This window comes from Physeter macrocephalus, chromosome 2 (assembly GCF_002837175.3).
Source record: "Physeter macrocephalus isolate SW-GA chromosome 2, ASM283717v5, whole genome shotgun sequence".
In the NCBI taxonomy this organism is placed as follows: Eukaryota; Metazoa; Chordata; class Mammalia; order Artiodactyla; family Physeteridae; genus Physeter; species Physeter macrocephalus.
In genome coordinates, this window is record NC_041215.1 from 117,303,643 (window position 1) to 117,321,306 (window position 17,664).

Sequence of the window (17,664 nt, forward strand, 5' to 3'; positions counted from 1 at the left end):
CATTTGTTTATTTTTCTTTTTATTTCCATTTCTCTATGAGGTGGGTCAAAAAGGATCTTGCTGTGTTGTATGTCATAGAGTGTTCTGCCTATTTTTTCCTCTAAGAGTTTGATAGTGTGTGGCCTTACATTTAGGTCTTTAATCCATTTTGAGTTTATTTTTGTGTATGGTGTTAGGGAGTGTTCTAATTTCATTCTTTTACATGTAGCTGTCCAGTTTTCCCAGCACCACTTATTGAAGAGACTGTCTTTTCTCCATTGTATATCCTTGCCTCCTTTGTCATAAGATTAGTTGACCATAGGTGCGTGGGTTTATCTCTGGGCTTTCTATCTTGTTCCATTGATCTATGTTTCTCTTTTTGTGCCAGTGCCATATTGCCTTGATTACTGTAGCTTTGTAGTATAGCCTGAAGTCAGGGAGTCTGATTCCTCCAGCTCCGTTTTTTTTCCCTCAAGACTGCTTTGGCTACTCGGGGTCTTTGGTGTCTCCGTACAAATTTTAAGATTTTTTTGTTCTAGTTCCATAAAAAATGCCATTGGTAATCTGATAGGGATTGCATTGCATCTGTAGATTGCTCTGGGTAGTACAGTCATTTTCAAAATATTGATTCTTCCAATCCAAGAACATGGTATATCTCTCCATCTGTTGGTATCATCTTTAATTTCTTTCATCAGTGCTTTATAAGTAAATGAGAGTGTTTCGTTAATTTCTCTTTCAGATTTTTCATCATTAGTGTACAGGAATGCAAGAGATTTCTGTGCATTAATTTTGTATCCTGCAACTTTACCAAATTCATTGATTAGCTCTAGCAGTTTTCTGCTGGCATTTTTAGGATCCTTTATGTACAGTATCATGTCATCTGCAAACAGTGACAGTTGTACTTCTTCTTTTCCAATTTCTATTCCTTTTATTTCTTTTTCTTCTCTGATTGCTGTGGCTAGGACGTCCAAAATTATGTTGAATAATAGTGGTGAGAGTGGACATCCTTGTCTTGTTCCTGATCTTAGAGGAAATGCTTTCAGTTTTTCACCATTGAGAATGATGTTTGCTGTGGGTTTGTCATATATGGCCTCTATTATGTTGAGGTAGGTTCCCTCTATGCCCACTTTCTAGAGAGATTTTATCATAAATGGGTGTCGAATTTTGTCAAAAGTTTTTCTGCATCTATTGAGATGAGTATATGGTTTTTTTTCTTCAGTTTGTTGATATGGTGTATCATATTAATTGATTTGCGTGTATTGAAGAATCCTTGCATCCCTGTAATAAATCCCACTTGATCATGCTGTATGATCCTTTTAATGCGTAGTAGGATTTTGTTTGCTAGAATTTTGTTGAGGATTTTTGCATCTATATTCATCAGTGATATTGGTCTGTAATTTTCTTTTACTGTAGTATCTTTGTCTGGTTTTGGTATTAGGGTGATTGTGGCCTCATAGAATGAGTTTGGGAGTGTTCCTTCCTCTGCAATATTTTGGAAGAGTTTGGGAAGGATGGGTGTTAGCTGTTGTCTAAATGTTTGATAGGATTCACCTGTGAAGCCATCTGGTCCTGGACTTTTGTTTGTTGGAAGATTTTAATCACAGTTTCAATGTCATTACTTGTGATTGGTCTGTTCATATTTTCTGTTTCTTCCTGGTTCAGTCTTGGAAGGTTATACCTTTCTAAGAATTTGTCCATTTCTACCAGGTTGTCCATTTTTGTCCATTTTATTGGCATAGAGTTGCCTGTAGTAGTCTCTTAGGATGTTTTGTATTTCTGCGGTGTCTGTTGTAACTTCTCCTTTTTCATTTCTAACTTTATTGATTTGAGTCCACCCCCTCTTTTTCTTGATGAGTCTGGCTAATGGTTTATCAATTTTGTTATCTTCTCCAAGAACCAGCTTTTAGTTTTATTGATCTTTTCTATTGCTTTTCTTTGTTTCTATTTCATTTATTTCTGCTCTGGTCTTTATGATTTCTTTCCTTCTGCTAACTTTGGGTTTTGTTTGTTCTTCTTTCTCTAGTTCCTTTAGGTGTCAGGTTAGATTGTTTATTTGAGATTTTTCTTGTTTCTTGAGGTAGGCTTGTATAGCTATAAACTTCCCTCTTAGAACTGCTTTTGCTGCATCCCATAGGTTTTGTATCGTTGTGTTTTCATTGTCACTTGTCACCAAGATAACTCTTGAAACTGCTTTCCGAGAGTATTTTGGTTGGGGAATAATAATAATAATGATGATGATTATTATTATTTTTAGCTTTTAGGCCTTCCAGGTTTTGGGGTTATTAATTAAAAAAAATTCAATCCTCAGTACTATAATTTAACTTTAAGGTGAATCAATGATTAGCTTCTCCATTCCAGTTTTACTACTCATTGTGGGATAGGCTGCTGAGATAATCCTTGAAGGTGAGTATAGTACTGGTAGATTGATTACCGTACACCATGTGTTAATCAATACATTTGTTCCTCACCTGCTCTTAATATGCTGCAATGATCCAATACATTGGAACCTTCCATTCACCATAATGGCCAACCTGGTACACAGAGCTTCACATTCTTCCATGCTGGAAGATAGAATCATGTCAGCATTCCAGGCACAGAAAATTGGTTTAAGTTCCTGAGCATAAGCTTAACTTTTTTCATTATGGCACCTTAGAAATACTGTTTGAGTATTTGAGCTCCTTAAAATGTCCTTTCCCTTGAAGAACAAAAAAAATCTTTTAACATATAAATTAAATGTCTTCACATAGGGTTTATTACTGTTTCTTCTCAAACTTGAGGCCATCTCTCTCACCTGTATTGCCCACTCTATCAAACATAGTATTTCTTTTAAGCTCTTTCAAACTTTGACTCAAGACCTACATTTCATAAGAAATGTTTCCAAAATAATACTAAACTGTTTTCATTACGTCTTATACTCCCTATTCAGATGGCTTTTATGCTTTTGTGTTTATAACTAGTTAACCTGTACTTGATTATATAATTCTAATTTCATGGACGATGATAACTGGAGGAGATCTTAGGTATCACCCTGTCCACTTAATACAAAAGTTAATGGAAATTAGGGGAGTTTGGGGGAGAATGGATACATGTATATGTATGGTTGAGTCCCTTTGCTGTGCACCTGAATCTATCACAATGTTGTTAATTGGCTATACTCCAATATAAAATAAAAAGTTAATAAAAAGTTAATGGAAATTAAACGATTGGCTTCAGAACATATACTGTGCTAGGGCAAGGCTAGTATATAGGATATAAACAAGTCTCTTGATTCTAAACATACCTAGTTCTTTTTCTACTATATGATCATTATAACGAAAGGATGAACTTAATATAAGGCCGACCTTATAAGAAAGGTACAGAGAAAATTCTTTAGTAGCTTTTTTACCTAATTGATTGGAAGGGTATACTTCATGGAGAAGGCTTGTGAACTAGTTCTTAAAGGACTAGTAAGATTAGAATCTGGAGAGATTTTGTGAAAAGATCAACTCTAGTAGAAGGCACAGCCAAAGAAAGAGCATGTGATAGGAAAGGGCAGTGTGTGTACACGGAACCACGAGTCATTCAGATTGACAGATAGGAGAGGGTGTCATAGGAAAAAAAGACTAGAAGTTTAGACGAGGCCAGATAATAAAAGGCCTTGCATACTAAGCCGAAAAATGCTGAATTTTATGTGATAGGCAATAGGGAGGCATAGTTGAATTAAGAGGGCCGCAAGTTGTGGGAAACTTGTTTTTTTAAAAGATTTCTTAGGCCCTGTCCCACCACAGGAGCTGGAGTCTCACCATGAAACCTTCCAGACTTGCTCCTTTGACTATGAACATAAAATACTTTAATCCAATTGCGGAATTCACTATCAGTATATATTACACGGGATTACCTTCCCCGTCTCTCATCCTAACATCGCGTCATCTGACTCTGTTTACCTGTGAGAAGTGAGGATGACGGAACATTTATTCTGTACTTCTTCTGAAATGATCTTCCAGAGGTGCCGTTTTGATTTAGGATCCATCCCAGAGCTTGGCTCATCCTTAATAGAAAGTTACAAGAAGAATTTATCAAATTAATTAAATTTTGATGAGGTTCTTTACATGAATCATTGCATCTCACTTGCCTATAACAGAAATCATTTTTCCAGGTCATGTGACTAACTTGTTTTACACTTAATAGGCTTCTTTCTGCTGCTGTCAAAAAGCTCAAAATGAATCATTTAAAATTGTCAATCTGTTTTAAAAAGTGTTTCAGTGAAGTTGTACTCTTACTTTACACTTGTCTCTCATATTTCTTTGGAAAAAATTCTGCTTCAATTACTGACAAAGCAAGAATTTTTACATTTAATACTATAATGTCACATATATATTTGAAGCTACATCAGCAAGACTGATACCTTGCTCCTGATGGCAGAATTGTGGCTGTGAGTGATAGATAATATGTTATGTGAAGCACAGAGAATTCAATTTGATTTGTTTTTATTAATATGATTGAGGTGTACTTTCAGTTTTATGTTATTAATTGAAATTTAATACTCCTTGGGGGAAATAAAAGTAAGATTTGCAGAAATTGCCAAATAGAAAGATATAAATTACATTTTAAAGTAAACGATGTTTAGAAAAATTATTCAGACATAAAATTAGAAATGCAGCAATGGAAAACCTAAACAAGCAATAATAAATCCTGAGAGATGACTAAAAAACCAAATTATAGGTCAAGATTAGGTAAAAATTACAAACGTATGTCTGAAATGGAAAGTATATACATAGGATCATCAGAGGTTTATTTTTATAGTAAGGGGTTAAATTTAAATTTAAAGAAAGAAATGAGTGTTAATTTGGGGAAACAGTAGAGGTTATATTGTCACTGTTCCTATATTTGAAGACAATGGCATTGCAGTAAATATATATAAAAGAAAATATGGTATCTTTCTCTCATAGCCTGATTTTAGTTCAGCTCATTAATACATAATATTTGCATAGAGCTTTTAACAACATTTTAAAGTACTTTACATCTGTTATCTCACAGGGGTGCCTAAGGATTGTTTTCTTCAATTTAAGGGACACTTATACAATTGAATTCCATTATGAGCATCGATTGGCAGGGATATAATGCATTATAAGCTTCCGATATTAAAGAGAGATGGGTTGTGCATTACTCTATCTGGGCAGTTTAAATGATCTGATCCTCTATATTACTTAATCTCTGGAATAATGTGATGATTTATAACTGGTGCTTTTATTGCACATAGTTAAGCCTCTTTTGGAGTTTGGAAGTCCTGGAATGAAGGGGATCTTCCAAAATAAGGGCAAGCTTATTTCTCTGAAATAAACACTTTTCACAGTGTTTGGCCTGCTATGTCACTCCTAGTGTAATTTATATTTCCAGGTGATCAATTTAATTTTTCAGCTCTTAATCAAAATATAAACGTGACATGTATTTCTTGCCTCCAAAAAATTCAGATAAAGTAGAATGGCATATTGTCAAGATTGCATCTCAAGCTAGGTAACTCATATTTTTAAGCAACAAGGAAATAACATTTTAGCACAGAATGTTGTCCTCAAATGTGTATTTCCTTTTTGGTAGAAGTTGGAAAATGTGTTAGCTTACCTGATCAGTTACTAATAGAACTGATTTCTTCAATAACTGGGAATCAAATTCTGTCATAATTTTACTTACTCATTTGAATATCCTGACTTTGTTTCAGCTACTTCCTATTCCCATGTTTCCTCTGAAACCGACTGAGCCATAGCTTCAGACAAAAACATTTTTGAGGGCATATTTTTGTGGCAACAAATTATCTGATATAAATTCCCTAAGTGAGACAATATATGTAAAGTGTTTTACAAAATAACTAGCATATAGTAAGACCTCAGTAAATGTTTATTGCAATAATGATAATGAACTGTTACACACACTATTGGATATGTGGTTCTAATTAGGTAGTAGCCTTTTTCACAATGATTCTCTTACCAGCAACAGTATGGAAGGTTTCCCTATCAAGGCCAGTGCAGTGGATAATTTTCTTTTTGTGCCGTAACTACACATAGAGGTAGTTTTGTCCTTGTAGGGCATCAGGTGAAGCCTCCTAAGGAGTTTATGAACAGTCTGTGGGTGGAAAAGAGGACTTAAGTTGATTTTCCCTTGCCAAAACCCTTAAAGCATTAAATGGGAAAAAAGCTACTCTGTGAAAAGAAAGTTTTATAATGAAGAAATACATTCCCGAAAAAATTAAAACATTTAAATTCAACATAAATTTTAGTTTATTTTCAAAGGTCCACTTAAACATTAATAGTTCAGGGACCTCCCTGGTGGCGCAGTGCTTAAGAATCCTCCTGCCAGTGCAGGGGACATGGGTTCGAGTCCTGGCCTGGGAAGATCCGACATGCCACGGAGCAACTAAGCCTGTGCGCCACAACTACTGAGCCTGTGCTCTAGGGCCCGCGCACCACAACTACTGATCCCCGTTGCTGCAACTACTGAAGCCCGCGCGCCTACAGCCCATGCTCCACGACAAGAGAAGCCACCGCAACGAGAAGCCTGCGCACCGCAACGAAGAATAGCCCTGCTCACCGCAACTAGAGAAAGGCTGCATGCAGCAAAGAAGACTCAATGCAGTCAAAAAAAAAAAAAAAAATTAAACAGAAAAGAAATATAAAAAATCAAATTGGAAGCTATTCTATTTTACTTGGGCATTTTGTAGGTAATTCCATGTTTCAGTACTTATCTGAACACTAAAGGATATACAGGCATCACCAAACATGGCTCAACCCAGAGCCTAAGGCAAATGTCATTCTTTATTTGATAGTTTTTAAAAGACAACTGAACAAACATGGGCCAAGATGTTTCTAAAGTCGAGTTCATAGGTTCATTTATGATATATACAATCAAGCTAATACTGCCTCAATTATCATTGTCAGGAGAAAAATGTCCTAATTTTCCAGATGTCAACTTGGTCTCGAGGGTGGGTGTGTGGGAAGCAGAAATAATAATGGTTTTCAAATGAACTAGCTTTTCACACTTATACTCACTTCTTTAATATCTTTTTCTGGAATTCCATGTATCCTAGCATAGAAATACAAATGTTCTTCCACGGTTACCAGGTCATCCAAAGCATCTTCCTGAGGACAGTAGCCAATTAATGAGCCGTCAGAGCTGTCAGAGTCAATGTGAGCCAGAGACCTGAATTGAAAGAATCAAAAACACAAATGACTTTCAGAAGATGTTTCCCTCTTAGTCCTCAGATGTTGGGAAGGTAGCTCTATTTGGTTCATGGTGATTGGTGAGTCTGGTAAAAAGAGGTAAAAACAATCCCACCATCATAGTCATACTTAAAGGTTTAAAAATTTCCACTCGAGTAGCTGTTTTTCCTCTAAGGATTTAATAATATAACCACAAAATAACATAAAGAGTTCATTTTAATTATTTTTCTCATTTAATTATGTTGTGTTCAATAATTGGAAGCATTTGTTTTCATACCCAATCTTATTTCTGATCAGGATGTTTCCGCCTGTAGGAATTATGTCTCCAGTCAGCATCTTGAAGATGGTGGTCTTTCCTGCTCCATTCACCCCAAGAAGGCCAAAGCACTGGTTTGAGGGAGAAAAAAAAAAAAAGATGTAAACTTTAATTCAAACCAAAGACATGGTATTATTATATCTCTTTTCTTCTTCTCCTTGGGTGAAATAAATTACCAAGAAAAATAAATCACTCGAATTACTCATGGATATTGCAGTGCTTTGTTGGCACTGGATAAAACTTTCTCTTTTAAAACAATTAGGTACTTAAGTACCTTTTTTCCTTTAATCATCTGAACATTTTACATATATATAGGACTTGTTTTACATACTGTATTATAGTACACCTCTGTGTGACATAATAGAATACCCAAGTCAGATATGCTAACCTGACAAAGTAATTATATTTATAGATTTCAAATTATTCACACAAAATCACAACTTTACTGAATAAGCTACTGAAGCGATAATCTCTTTATGTGGTAGAATAAACCTGATGCATTTAGTTTGCAGCCAGGCTTGGCAAAAAGGGAAATGTCCACATTCTTCTCCTCCTTTCAAAGCTGCCTTACTATTGCTTCTGTGAAAACAGCAAGAATATGAAAATGAATGCAGTTCTAGTACCTCACTTCTGACAACTGATTTCTTTATGCTGTCTTTTGAAGAGGCCTGGAAACTAAGAGTTGAAAAGAGCACCCTGCATAGACTTCTTGACTGAAAGTCCACTCAGGGAGGATAGTAACTTGGGAGGGGGCTCAGGACTTGGTGTGCGGTGAGTCCTCCCTGCCAAAACGAAGACTTACGGGGTAAGTAACACATAGACACATGTAAATTACATATATAGAATCCGTCAAAATATTCAGAGGTTGACTTTCATATTTCTAGAAAAAAATTAAGGAAAGATAAAGATTTTTGTCACTTACCATGTCAATACAAAGGATAGCTAGAAAGAAAACACTGTTCCTTACTTCCTTACCTCCCCAGCAGGTATCCCAATGCTGATGTTGTTTACAGCTATAATCTTTTTGTGGATAAGGTGGTAGGTCTTTGTAAGACGATGGAGTTGGACCAGGTCATATTCATTTGTACCATTCTCAACTCTAAACCTCTCAGCCCACACATCTTCATCTTCAACTATTGTCTCAATAACAGGTGAAGAACGAAATTTTTTGAAGAAGAGTCTAAAAAATGGGCCCAATGATTCTGCATCAATGACTCTGAAATGGTACCACTCAGTTCTGACATATTTTAATAAGTTCTCACTTCATTAAAAGTGTGCTATCACATACTAGGTTTTAAAAAAATTTTTTATGCATTATGGTACTCAAATAACTTAAAAATTAGTATGGATGCTTTTAAAATATTTGTTATAATATTTGGGAAACAGCTTTTGCTTTCCATGACTTAAATGCTTACAGATCCACTATTAAAAGCGAGAATCTAGGGCTTCCCTGGCGGCGCAGTGGTTGAGAGCCCGCCTGCCGATGCAGGGGACACAGGTTCGTGCCCCGGTCCGGGAGGATCCCACATGCAGCGGAGCGGCTGGGCCCGTGAGCCATGGCCTCTGAGCCTTCGCATCCGGAGCCTGTGCTCCGCAACGGGAGAGGCCACAACAGTGAGAGGCCCCCGTAACGCAAAAAAAAAAAAAAAAAAAAAAAGTGAGAATCTTAATTTCAGTAGCAAGGAAATTAGTTTGGGTTTGAAAGTTACTGCCTAACAGAGAGACTAGAGTCATTAGTAAGACTCAACACTTTACAAGCCCATGATCAATGATCACCTTTTAAAAATCCTCTCTATTTCTTCTTTTGTCATCACGATATGTTATTCTACAGTCTTTTTACTGTGAATGTCTTACCTAGGATCTAGCCAATATATTAAGGTTATCAGTCCTGAAAACTCATGAAATCTTAAACCCACTACAGTATCTTGCCTAATGAATACCAAAGCAAACCAAACCAACAATTCAGGCAAACCAATTCAGGTCTTCCTCCCAATGTCCCCTGTTTCTTTTAATGATACTCCCAGAGATTCCAATTGTGATGTTTTCTTTGAAAACACCCCCATTCCAAAATCCACTCATGCAGTCAGACTCCTAGCACTGGAAATGCCTTATAACAGCCAGTCATCTATCATTTTCTGTCTTTTTCTATTACCATCACAGGCTTTCATTTTTGTTTCACACGGATTTATCCAAGAACCTCAAACTGGCCCAGCGTCTCTGACTCTTCCCTTACAGTATGCGCTGTCTCCACAAAAATCACAGCTCCTAAAGCACCACTTGATCCTGTTGGTGTCTGTTCAAAAACCTTTAATGTGCTACTATTTGTTTCTTGAATAAAGTCCAAGCTATCGCTTTTTAACCAATCAGTAGACGCCATAATTTTCCAACCCCATGCTTTAGCTCCTACTCTTTCATTACATTTAGTCTATGCTCTAGTCAAATTGTATTACTCATTTCTCAAATATGCCTCAAGATTTTTCTCTCTTTGCTCTTGTCTTTCCTTTCATTATTATTAACTTAAATCTTATTTTTCAATAGGTGATACATGCACTACATGTATTAAAATTAAAATGGTACTGAAGAATATTTAGTGAAAAGCAAGTCTCCTTCAACCATATACAGTTTTTTAACAGAGGCACTCATAATTAGAAATAATCTATGCATATGTATGCATAAGTAATATATATTCCTTTTTTAAAACTCAAATTGTAATATACTTCATTTATAGCTCTGAACTTGCATTTCTCACTTAATAAATATTAAAAGTAATCCCAAACATTACATAGTGAACTGCATCATTCCTTCTAATGGCTGCATAGTGTTTCACTGATAAATTATACATATAATTCATTTAACCAGCTCCCAAATGAAGGACATTTAGGTTGTTCTCATTCTTTTGCTATTAGGAATTCTTTTGCTATGATGAGTAACTTTATACATACACAATTCTGCATATGTGTTAGCATAGCTATTGGAAAAATTCCTAGAAGTAGAATTGTTGGGTCAATGGTATGTGTATTTTTATTTATGATTTTGTCCTCACTTTACGCAATCTTCTTTTCCCAAATCCATTGCTAATATTCTACATACTCAAATTCTCTTTCCCCACTTCTACTTTCTATCCTTCCAAACACAACTCAAAAGACTACATCTTTTGTTTATGTACATATTTTCTCTCTACCACTGAATCTTGATCTCTTGGAGGCTAACAATTGTGCTTATTTAATTTTACTCCCTCACTTTACAATACTTGCAGAGCCACAGTAAGGTCTGATAACTATTTACTGAATTAAGTAGATTGTGAATTATGCTATAATTTTTAAAAGTTTTTTGAGCAAAACATTTCCATATTACTAACTGAAAAGCTTAGACTACTGACCCCTCTCGGAATATTTTGAATTGAGTTTTGTCATGGATGTCAAACACTGTTTTCATTGTATTTACCTGAGTTTATTTATTAGCCACTCATTGATTAAAAGTCGCAAGAAAAAGAACGTGGTTCCTTGAGAAACCAAAGCCACAAACATTGCACCTAGTTTATCCATCTCAAAGGTTTCACTTGGATATTCCACTCCATATGCTTTTAAGAAGTCTAGGACTGACTGTTGTTGAGAAAGTTCAATCAAACCATAGCCAAAACAGAACTGCGGGAAAATCAGGAAAATGCGCTTGAGGGTTTCAGAAATAAGTTCTAAAGTCTGAAATAAAAGAAATAAAAATAAAGCTCAGTGTTAGCCTTCTAACAAATTGACAAAAAATTGAAACTAGATGTAGATAAATATTGAAACCTGAGAAGCTTATCTAGATTGGCAGTTGTTTCACATGCATACTGAATTTACATATAAACATTTACTATAACCAAATGGTGGAGATTTATTACTAAAATACAAGCCAAAAAGGATTTTATACATACATATATATATATATTTGAGATGGTCTAAGGTGTCAGGCCAAACCCTGGGGGCAGAATCACTTCTAGACCTGCCTTAGGTCCTAGGAATGTAGTAACAGCCAGGGTGCTAGGGTCTGATAGAGTATCTATGGGTAGGTGCCTGAGTAAAGGAGGGATTTAGTACAGTAAAATTTCAGAACCTAAGGTAATTCCTACTAGAAGAGGGAATAAAATGGTAAAATGATATGGAAGGAGAGACAACCTATCTCAACGAGGAGCAAATGGCTCATTTTCATGTTATTCCCACTTGGGACCAACCACTTGCACCTCATGAATTTTCTTCTTTCTCCTGGAGTGTGCCTGTCTATTCCTCACTTCATTTTCTTTCTATTCTTTTCCATTAAGTTGTCCAGCACTGAGTGTGCTTGTCTATTCCTCACTTCATTTTCTTTCTATTCTTTTCCATTCAATTGCCCAGCACTGGTAGGGCTTCCCTTGTCATCAATCATGACTGTTAGCTCTGAACGGAAAGTGATGCTTACAATGAAGTAGACTCCAATACATGACTGAAAGGGAATGAATCAGGTTTTTTCTCTATGGATGTTCAAATGAATCTTAACCCACAGTCATATAACTAAGCCATTGTCCTTGTCCCTACCACACCATAACAATTTGTTAATGAGTAAAAAGTTTAGCTGACCGATTGGTTGCATGATTTTTGTAGTGCCATACAAGGTATCTGACTGACTGTATCTCCATTTACCTACTCAAGCCCTATCAAATGTCAATAGTTTTGACACTGCATAAATATAATCATAGACATTAACCTAGATGGAACCTAAAAAGAATTTTAAAATGCCATAGTTTCCCCTCTACTATATTTAATAGAATCAAATAAATTCCCCTATTCTATTTAGAGAATGCAAAATACAGAAAATCTTTCCACCTTGGAACATGTTGAAGCATTTGACCCAATAACTGAAGTTCATCAGACTAATAAATGACCTTACCGCATCATTAGGCTTTTCCTTGGAAAGGAAGTACACCACCGACAGGGAAACAATGGAATTGATGCCAAAAAAGAGGTTGATGCAGACATAAGTGATGAAAGCCACTCCTGTTTCATGGAAGAGCCCAGCCAGCAAGTACATCCAAGAAAATGTGGCATACCTTTATGTTAATAACACTAAGAATTAAAATCATGCCGTAATTATTCTTTTACTAAATAAATAACTTTGATAGTGTTCCAAAGTGAAAATAAACATTAGAGATCAGTTGTCAAGCCTTGTAGTTAGATCTCTCTTTTATCCCCCTTTTTAACAACAGCCAAAAAAAACAAAAGTGAAGCACGCTTTTTAAATGACAGTAAAGGTCTTTTAAGGAATCTTGAGTAGTCATTACAATTACAAATTAATTTTTCCTAGAGATGGTGTTACCCCACCCAGGCAAGACATTTTTTTTTGGCTCAGAAATATGAGTTCAATAGATATACCTTATAATTTAAAGTTGAGAAAAAAAACGACATTGTCGGCTAGCTAAGCAGACAGAGTATGCTTAGAAGCTGCATGTCCCGTTTTGAGCAAATACTTGAGCAACCTTTGGGGTAATGAAGTAGAACTAGAGACAGAGAGACCCTTTATCAGCTGCAGTTGCTAACTAAATGGATACTACCCATTCATTCAGGGCAGAAAGAACTGCTACGATAAGTATTGGTTATATCAAACTGTATTACCTGTATTAATTACCCTAATTCAGAAACAATATTATGTGTGTTCTTAGCCATCGATAAAAATAAAAATAAATATACATGAATATATTTACTTTTTAATGCCTTATATATTTATTTATACTCACAACTTGTTAATACAGAAATTCATACACGTATACACATTTTTCTGATCATTCTAAGGCCTCCATTTTTAGGTAAATTAAATTACATACGTAAATTGTTAAGTGTGACAGTCAGCACCTTGTAAATGCTCATTAATGATAGGTATTCTATTAACAACAACAGCAACATTAATTTTCACAAGAATTACACTTTACAAACTATGGACTAGCAGGTGTAATGTATTGTTAATCATGACTCATGGCTAATGAAACCCCAAGACAATTGTAAATTAGCTAATGAGATTTAGGTCCTGTTTGTATCTAGGAGCATTTGATTCTGTTAATTCTTTCACTGCAGCTTACCCAAACAACAGAAGTAGGAGAGATACAGCGCTTAGGTTGTTTTCACTGTAGAAGGCAGGTAACTTGAAAATTGCAATGACACCAATTGAAAATGCTACAGGCACCAAATAGAAGGCCTATGGGAATATGTAAAATTATGTTTAATACATGGCAAATATTTTTAAAAAAATCAATAGCCCGTCTAGTTTAAAACTAACAAATTGAACTGGAAACACTTGAAGAAATGAAGTTTTATCTATGTTCTTGTTGCTTGTAACATTCAGTTCATTTTACGTTGATTTCACTCTAGAATTTGTCTCCTGCAATATGAGGTCAAGCCGGTCTCCATCTTTAGAGAGATACTCAGAGTCCCTGGTGCTCCTCCCTTCAGGCTTTGAGACTTGGGATCATTTGGTGACAAAGGTTCAGTGAGAAAGATAAGACAGCCAGGTATCTTTGTATTCGATTCAGCCCTCAAAGTACTGATTTCATTTTGAATGCTGGAACTCTCTCAGATGGTTGATTTCTAAGGCCTGGTTACCAGTGTGAGCCACTCTGTGCAAAACAGCAGGGCAGTGGGTACCACACATTCTTGGAATCACAAGGATATGAACAAAGAATTCAGTGTTTCATCGGCAAGCAGAAATAGTAAATGCTGAGGGTTTGTAGCAAGATGTACACGATGAAAGAGATGGGAATTTAATTAGGGAGGAAAATATCCTAAAATTGGAATGAGAACCAGAATCTGAGTAGTAAGTAGCCCTTCACAGAAGTGTGTAGTTTAAGCTTTCTTGACATATTAAAGCTCCTATTAAGTCCAGAGGAATCATTACCATTTTTTTTTTAGATTTGACTTCTACAACAATCGCATTTCAGACCTCACTGGATACATTAACCAAACGGATAGGCAGTTAATTACTCTCCAACCCTGCAAGCCAATGACAATTTCACCATAATCACCAGGCAAATACATACCCATCCTGGGCTTTTGGCCATACTGATACATTTGGAGTCAAGAAAAAACATCTGAATTTGGGACCATTTTAGGCAAATAAGAGAGCTATCAATTAAATTCACCCTTTATTTTCCCTACTAATCTCCAATGTGTCATTCAGCAGAGGCTACTACTTCGAATTTTTCACTATTAGTTGATTAAATTGTTATAAGCTTGCTTATGTGGTACCACTGGGCAAGGCTATTCTGCTCCTAAGCTTCCATTTCTCCACAGTAGTGGTTCTCAAACTTCGATGTGCTTAAAATAACTTGGGGGAGCGGTTGTTAAAAATGCATATTCTCCATGCTCCACTCCCAAGATATGGACCTCTTAAGTCTGGGGTGAGGACCAGCAATCTGGATTCTAACAAATGTCCTCGGGAATCTGATATAGAAGGTCCTCAGACCACAGAGATAAGGGCAAGGCAGGTGGATTTCTCTTTCTTCCAACCACTGGCTGAATATAAGCCTGATGCAATGTTTTTCTTAATTTATTGTCTTTGTGGTAATAATCTGAACAAACCAGGGCAAATAAATCTCAAATATAAAACTGTCTTCTACCCAAATCGGTCCTGTCTTTCTTGCAAAGACACAAGTTACTCACCATGTCATAAATGAAGTTTGTTACCCAGTAGCATGTGACACCAATGCCTGAAATGTGCTGCAGCTGCTTGGCTTTGGTCTGATGCTCCCGTACAACATAGGTGACAAAGCTGGCAGTGGTGACAGAGTAGCCCAGCAGGATGGAGAGTGCCACTAAAATATCGATTAAGCTTCTCATTCTACATTGAGCAATAGGGAGAGGAGAGCACACGTAAGTTTTGGGAACTCTTTTCTTTTCAGAAAGATTCATGGCTAAAGCCAACAACAAAACAGTGCAAGAGTTGGCTGTGACACAAATAAGTCTTCTTGCAAGGCAGCCAGATAGTATCTTCTACATGACTTGGCTGTGACCCTGGGATAAATGTAGCTTGAGGGCATCTGAATTGACTAGGGATATTTGATGGAAAAACCTCAGTCTCCAAGGGCTACAGGGTGTATGCAAGAGATAGAGTTCTTGAGCATAGAGAATCGTACTTAAATGCTATGCAGGGAAGTTGAAATGATGAAACACTTATGCACTTGACTTACAAAAGCAGGAGATTCTGTGAAACTACAGTCAACAAGCTCTACTTGGCAACCTCACTCTACACACTTTCAGAAACCTCCTTTTATCCCAGTGAGTGACTTATATTACCAGCTCTTCTAGATTGACATTCATTCAGATACAACTGTGATTTCCAATTATAGCACTTTATACAAAGGCTCAATAAGCCAAGGAGAAAAGAGTCATGCCATATATGTCTGCTTACGTGGCTTCTTCTTGGTCTTGCACTCCTGGATAAGGATGGCTATACAGGATGATACCTTAAAGAAGAGATGGTTCTTTTCATCAGCAGGTATTAAGTTAATCGGGAATACCAATTTTTATGCACACTACTATATATAAAATAGACAACTAATAAGAACCTACTGTACAGCACAGGGAACTCTACTCAATAATCTGTAATGGCCTATATGGGAAAAGAAACTAAAAAAAAATGAGAGAGTGGATATATGTATATGTATAACTGATTCACTGTGCTGTACAACTGAAACTAACACAACAAAATCAACTATACTCCAATAAAAATTTTAAAAAAAGAAGTACCAATTTTTATTGTTTATTTATTTTTTAAACATCTTTATTGGAGTATAATTGCTTTACAATGGTGTGTTAGTTTCTGCTTTATAACAAAGTGAATCAGTTATACATATACCTATATCCCCATATCTCCTCCCTCTTGTGTCTCCCTCCCACCCTCCCTATCCCACCCCTCTAGGTGGTCACGAAGCACCGAGCTGATCTCCCTGTGCTGTGTGGCTGCTTCCCACTTAAAGAATTTTACTTTGGGGGATACTCCTTTAAAGGAAAATGATGCCCCCACCCCCCGCCAATCTCATCAATGCCACACAACGGATGGTACTCACACACACACAAAAAGCCCAAAACAGTTTTTCACACTGTGCATGGAATTTTGGGGGAAGAGGCAAGAATTTACACTTCTTATATAGCATGTTTCCCCTCTACTACATTTAACTCATTGTTTTCCAGTTTCTTCTCTTCACCTGGTAATATGGATGTTTGTATTCAGGAGCACTTTAGAAATGCATGACATTTAAAGAAGCACCTCAAAGGGAGACCAATTATATGAGGATCTCCTAAAGAACAGACATTTTCCACCCACATCCCTCTTCATTGTGCTATTGGCTGTCGTAGGGAAATATTGTAGCCTGAGAGGATCCCTTCTCCTCCTTTACTGCTTCTGAGATGCCTATTGTTCTAGAACTCTACCAAGAGTAGAGCTTGGGAGCTTCAGCCACGCGGGAGGGATTTTCACTGAGACATAAAGATCCAAAACGATTCAGAGAAACTAGCTGGCTCCAGAAAAGTAGTCACTTAATTCCAATGCAGTCCTAAATTATTTGTACCTCCAAGGGTTGGTTATACTTTCTGAGTATAAGTGTAAGCAAGGTTCTTTCCTCCCTTTCCTTACAGGACATTGGTTAGCCAGTCAAAATGGGCTGGTAAGTTTCGCAAAGGGCCACGGTGTGAAGGCAAAGCCTATACTGTCTGAGTAACTTTGGAAAAGAACAGTAAGGGTAGGAGTGAGGATATCCCTTAAGTACTTTTTCCTATAAAGTCATAAGCTGAAGAAGAACTTCCTCACTACTGCTCATATAGTATATGTTCATTATATTAGGATATTAAGGCCCTTTGATAGCACCCAAATATTATAGATTATTCTAAAGTTCTACTATTTCCATTAACTTAAATGTATAATTTTTATTAAGTAGAGTGTGACATATTTTGAGGTTGAAATCTGCAATTGTTATATATTGAAGAAAAAATATAATATATAGTTAAATCAAAACAAAGAAACTACCAGCAACAATAATCAATTTGACCTATAATTTTAATCACATCATTGGGGGAATGCACTTCTCTTATCTTTAGTGTAAATTAATGGGCTCTCTTTTTACTGAGATTCAATTTTCTTTGGGCCCTACGTACACCTTGTTGCTGGATTATAACACAGGCA

At 36.3% G+C, this 17,664-nt stretch overlaps 1 protein-coding gene across 2 annotated transcripts in view; it reads right to left on the reverse strand.

The window, feature by feature from the left end:
- Positions 1-17,664, reverse strand: part of ABCA12 (ATP binding cassette subfamily A member 12) — a 191,964-nt gene that overhangs the window by 7,307 nt on the left and 166,993 nt on the right. For both annotated transcript variants that reach the window (XM_024124681.3, XM_024124680.3), the window contains exons 40-50: positions 15,895-15,949; positions 15,147-15,324; positions 13,571-13,686; positions 12,388-12,547; positions 10,930-11,183; positions 8,461-8,665; positions 7,447-7,556; positions 6,999-7,149; positions 5,941-6,075; positions 3,903-4,006; positions 2,448-2,540 (exon numbers count right to left, since the gene is read on the reverse strand). In XM_024124681.3, the coding sequence (XP_023980449.1) occupies positions 2,448-2,540; positions 3,903-4,006; positions 5,941-6,075; positions 6,999-7,149; positions 7,447-7,556; positions 8,461-8,665; positions 10,930-11,183; positions 12,388-12,547; positions 13,571-13,686; positions 15,147-15,324; positions 15,895-15,949 (1,561 nt within the window). The remainder of the gene's footprint in view (positions 1-2,447; positions 2,541-3,902; positions 4,007-5,940; positions 6,076-6,998; positions 7,150-7,446; positions 7,557-8,460; positions 8,666-10,929; positions 11,184-12,387; positions 12,548-13,570; positions 13,687-15,146; positions 15,325-15,894; positions 15,950-17,664) is intronic.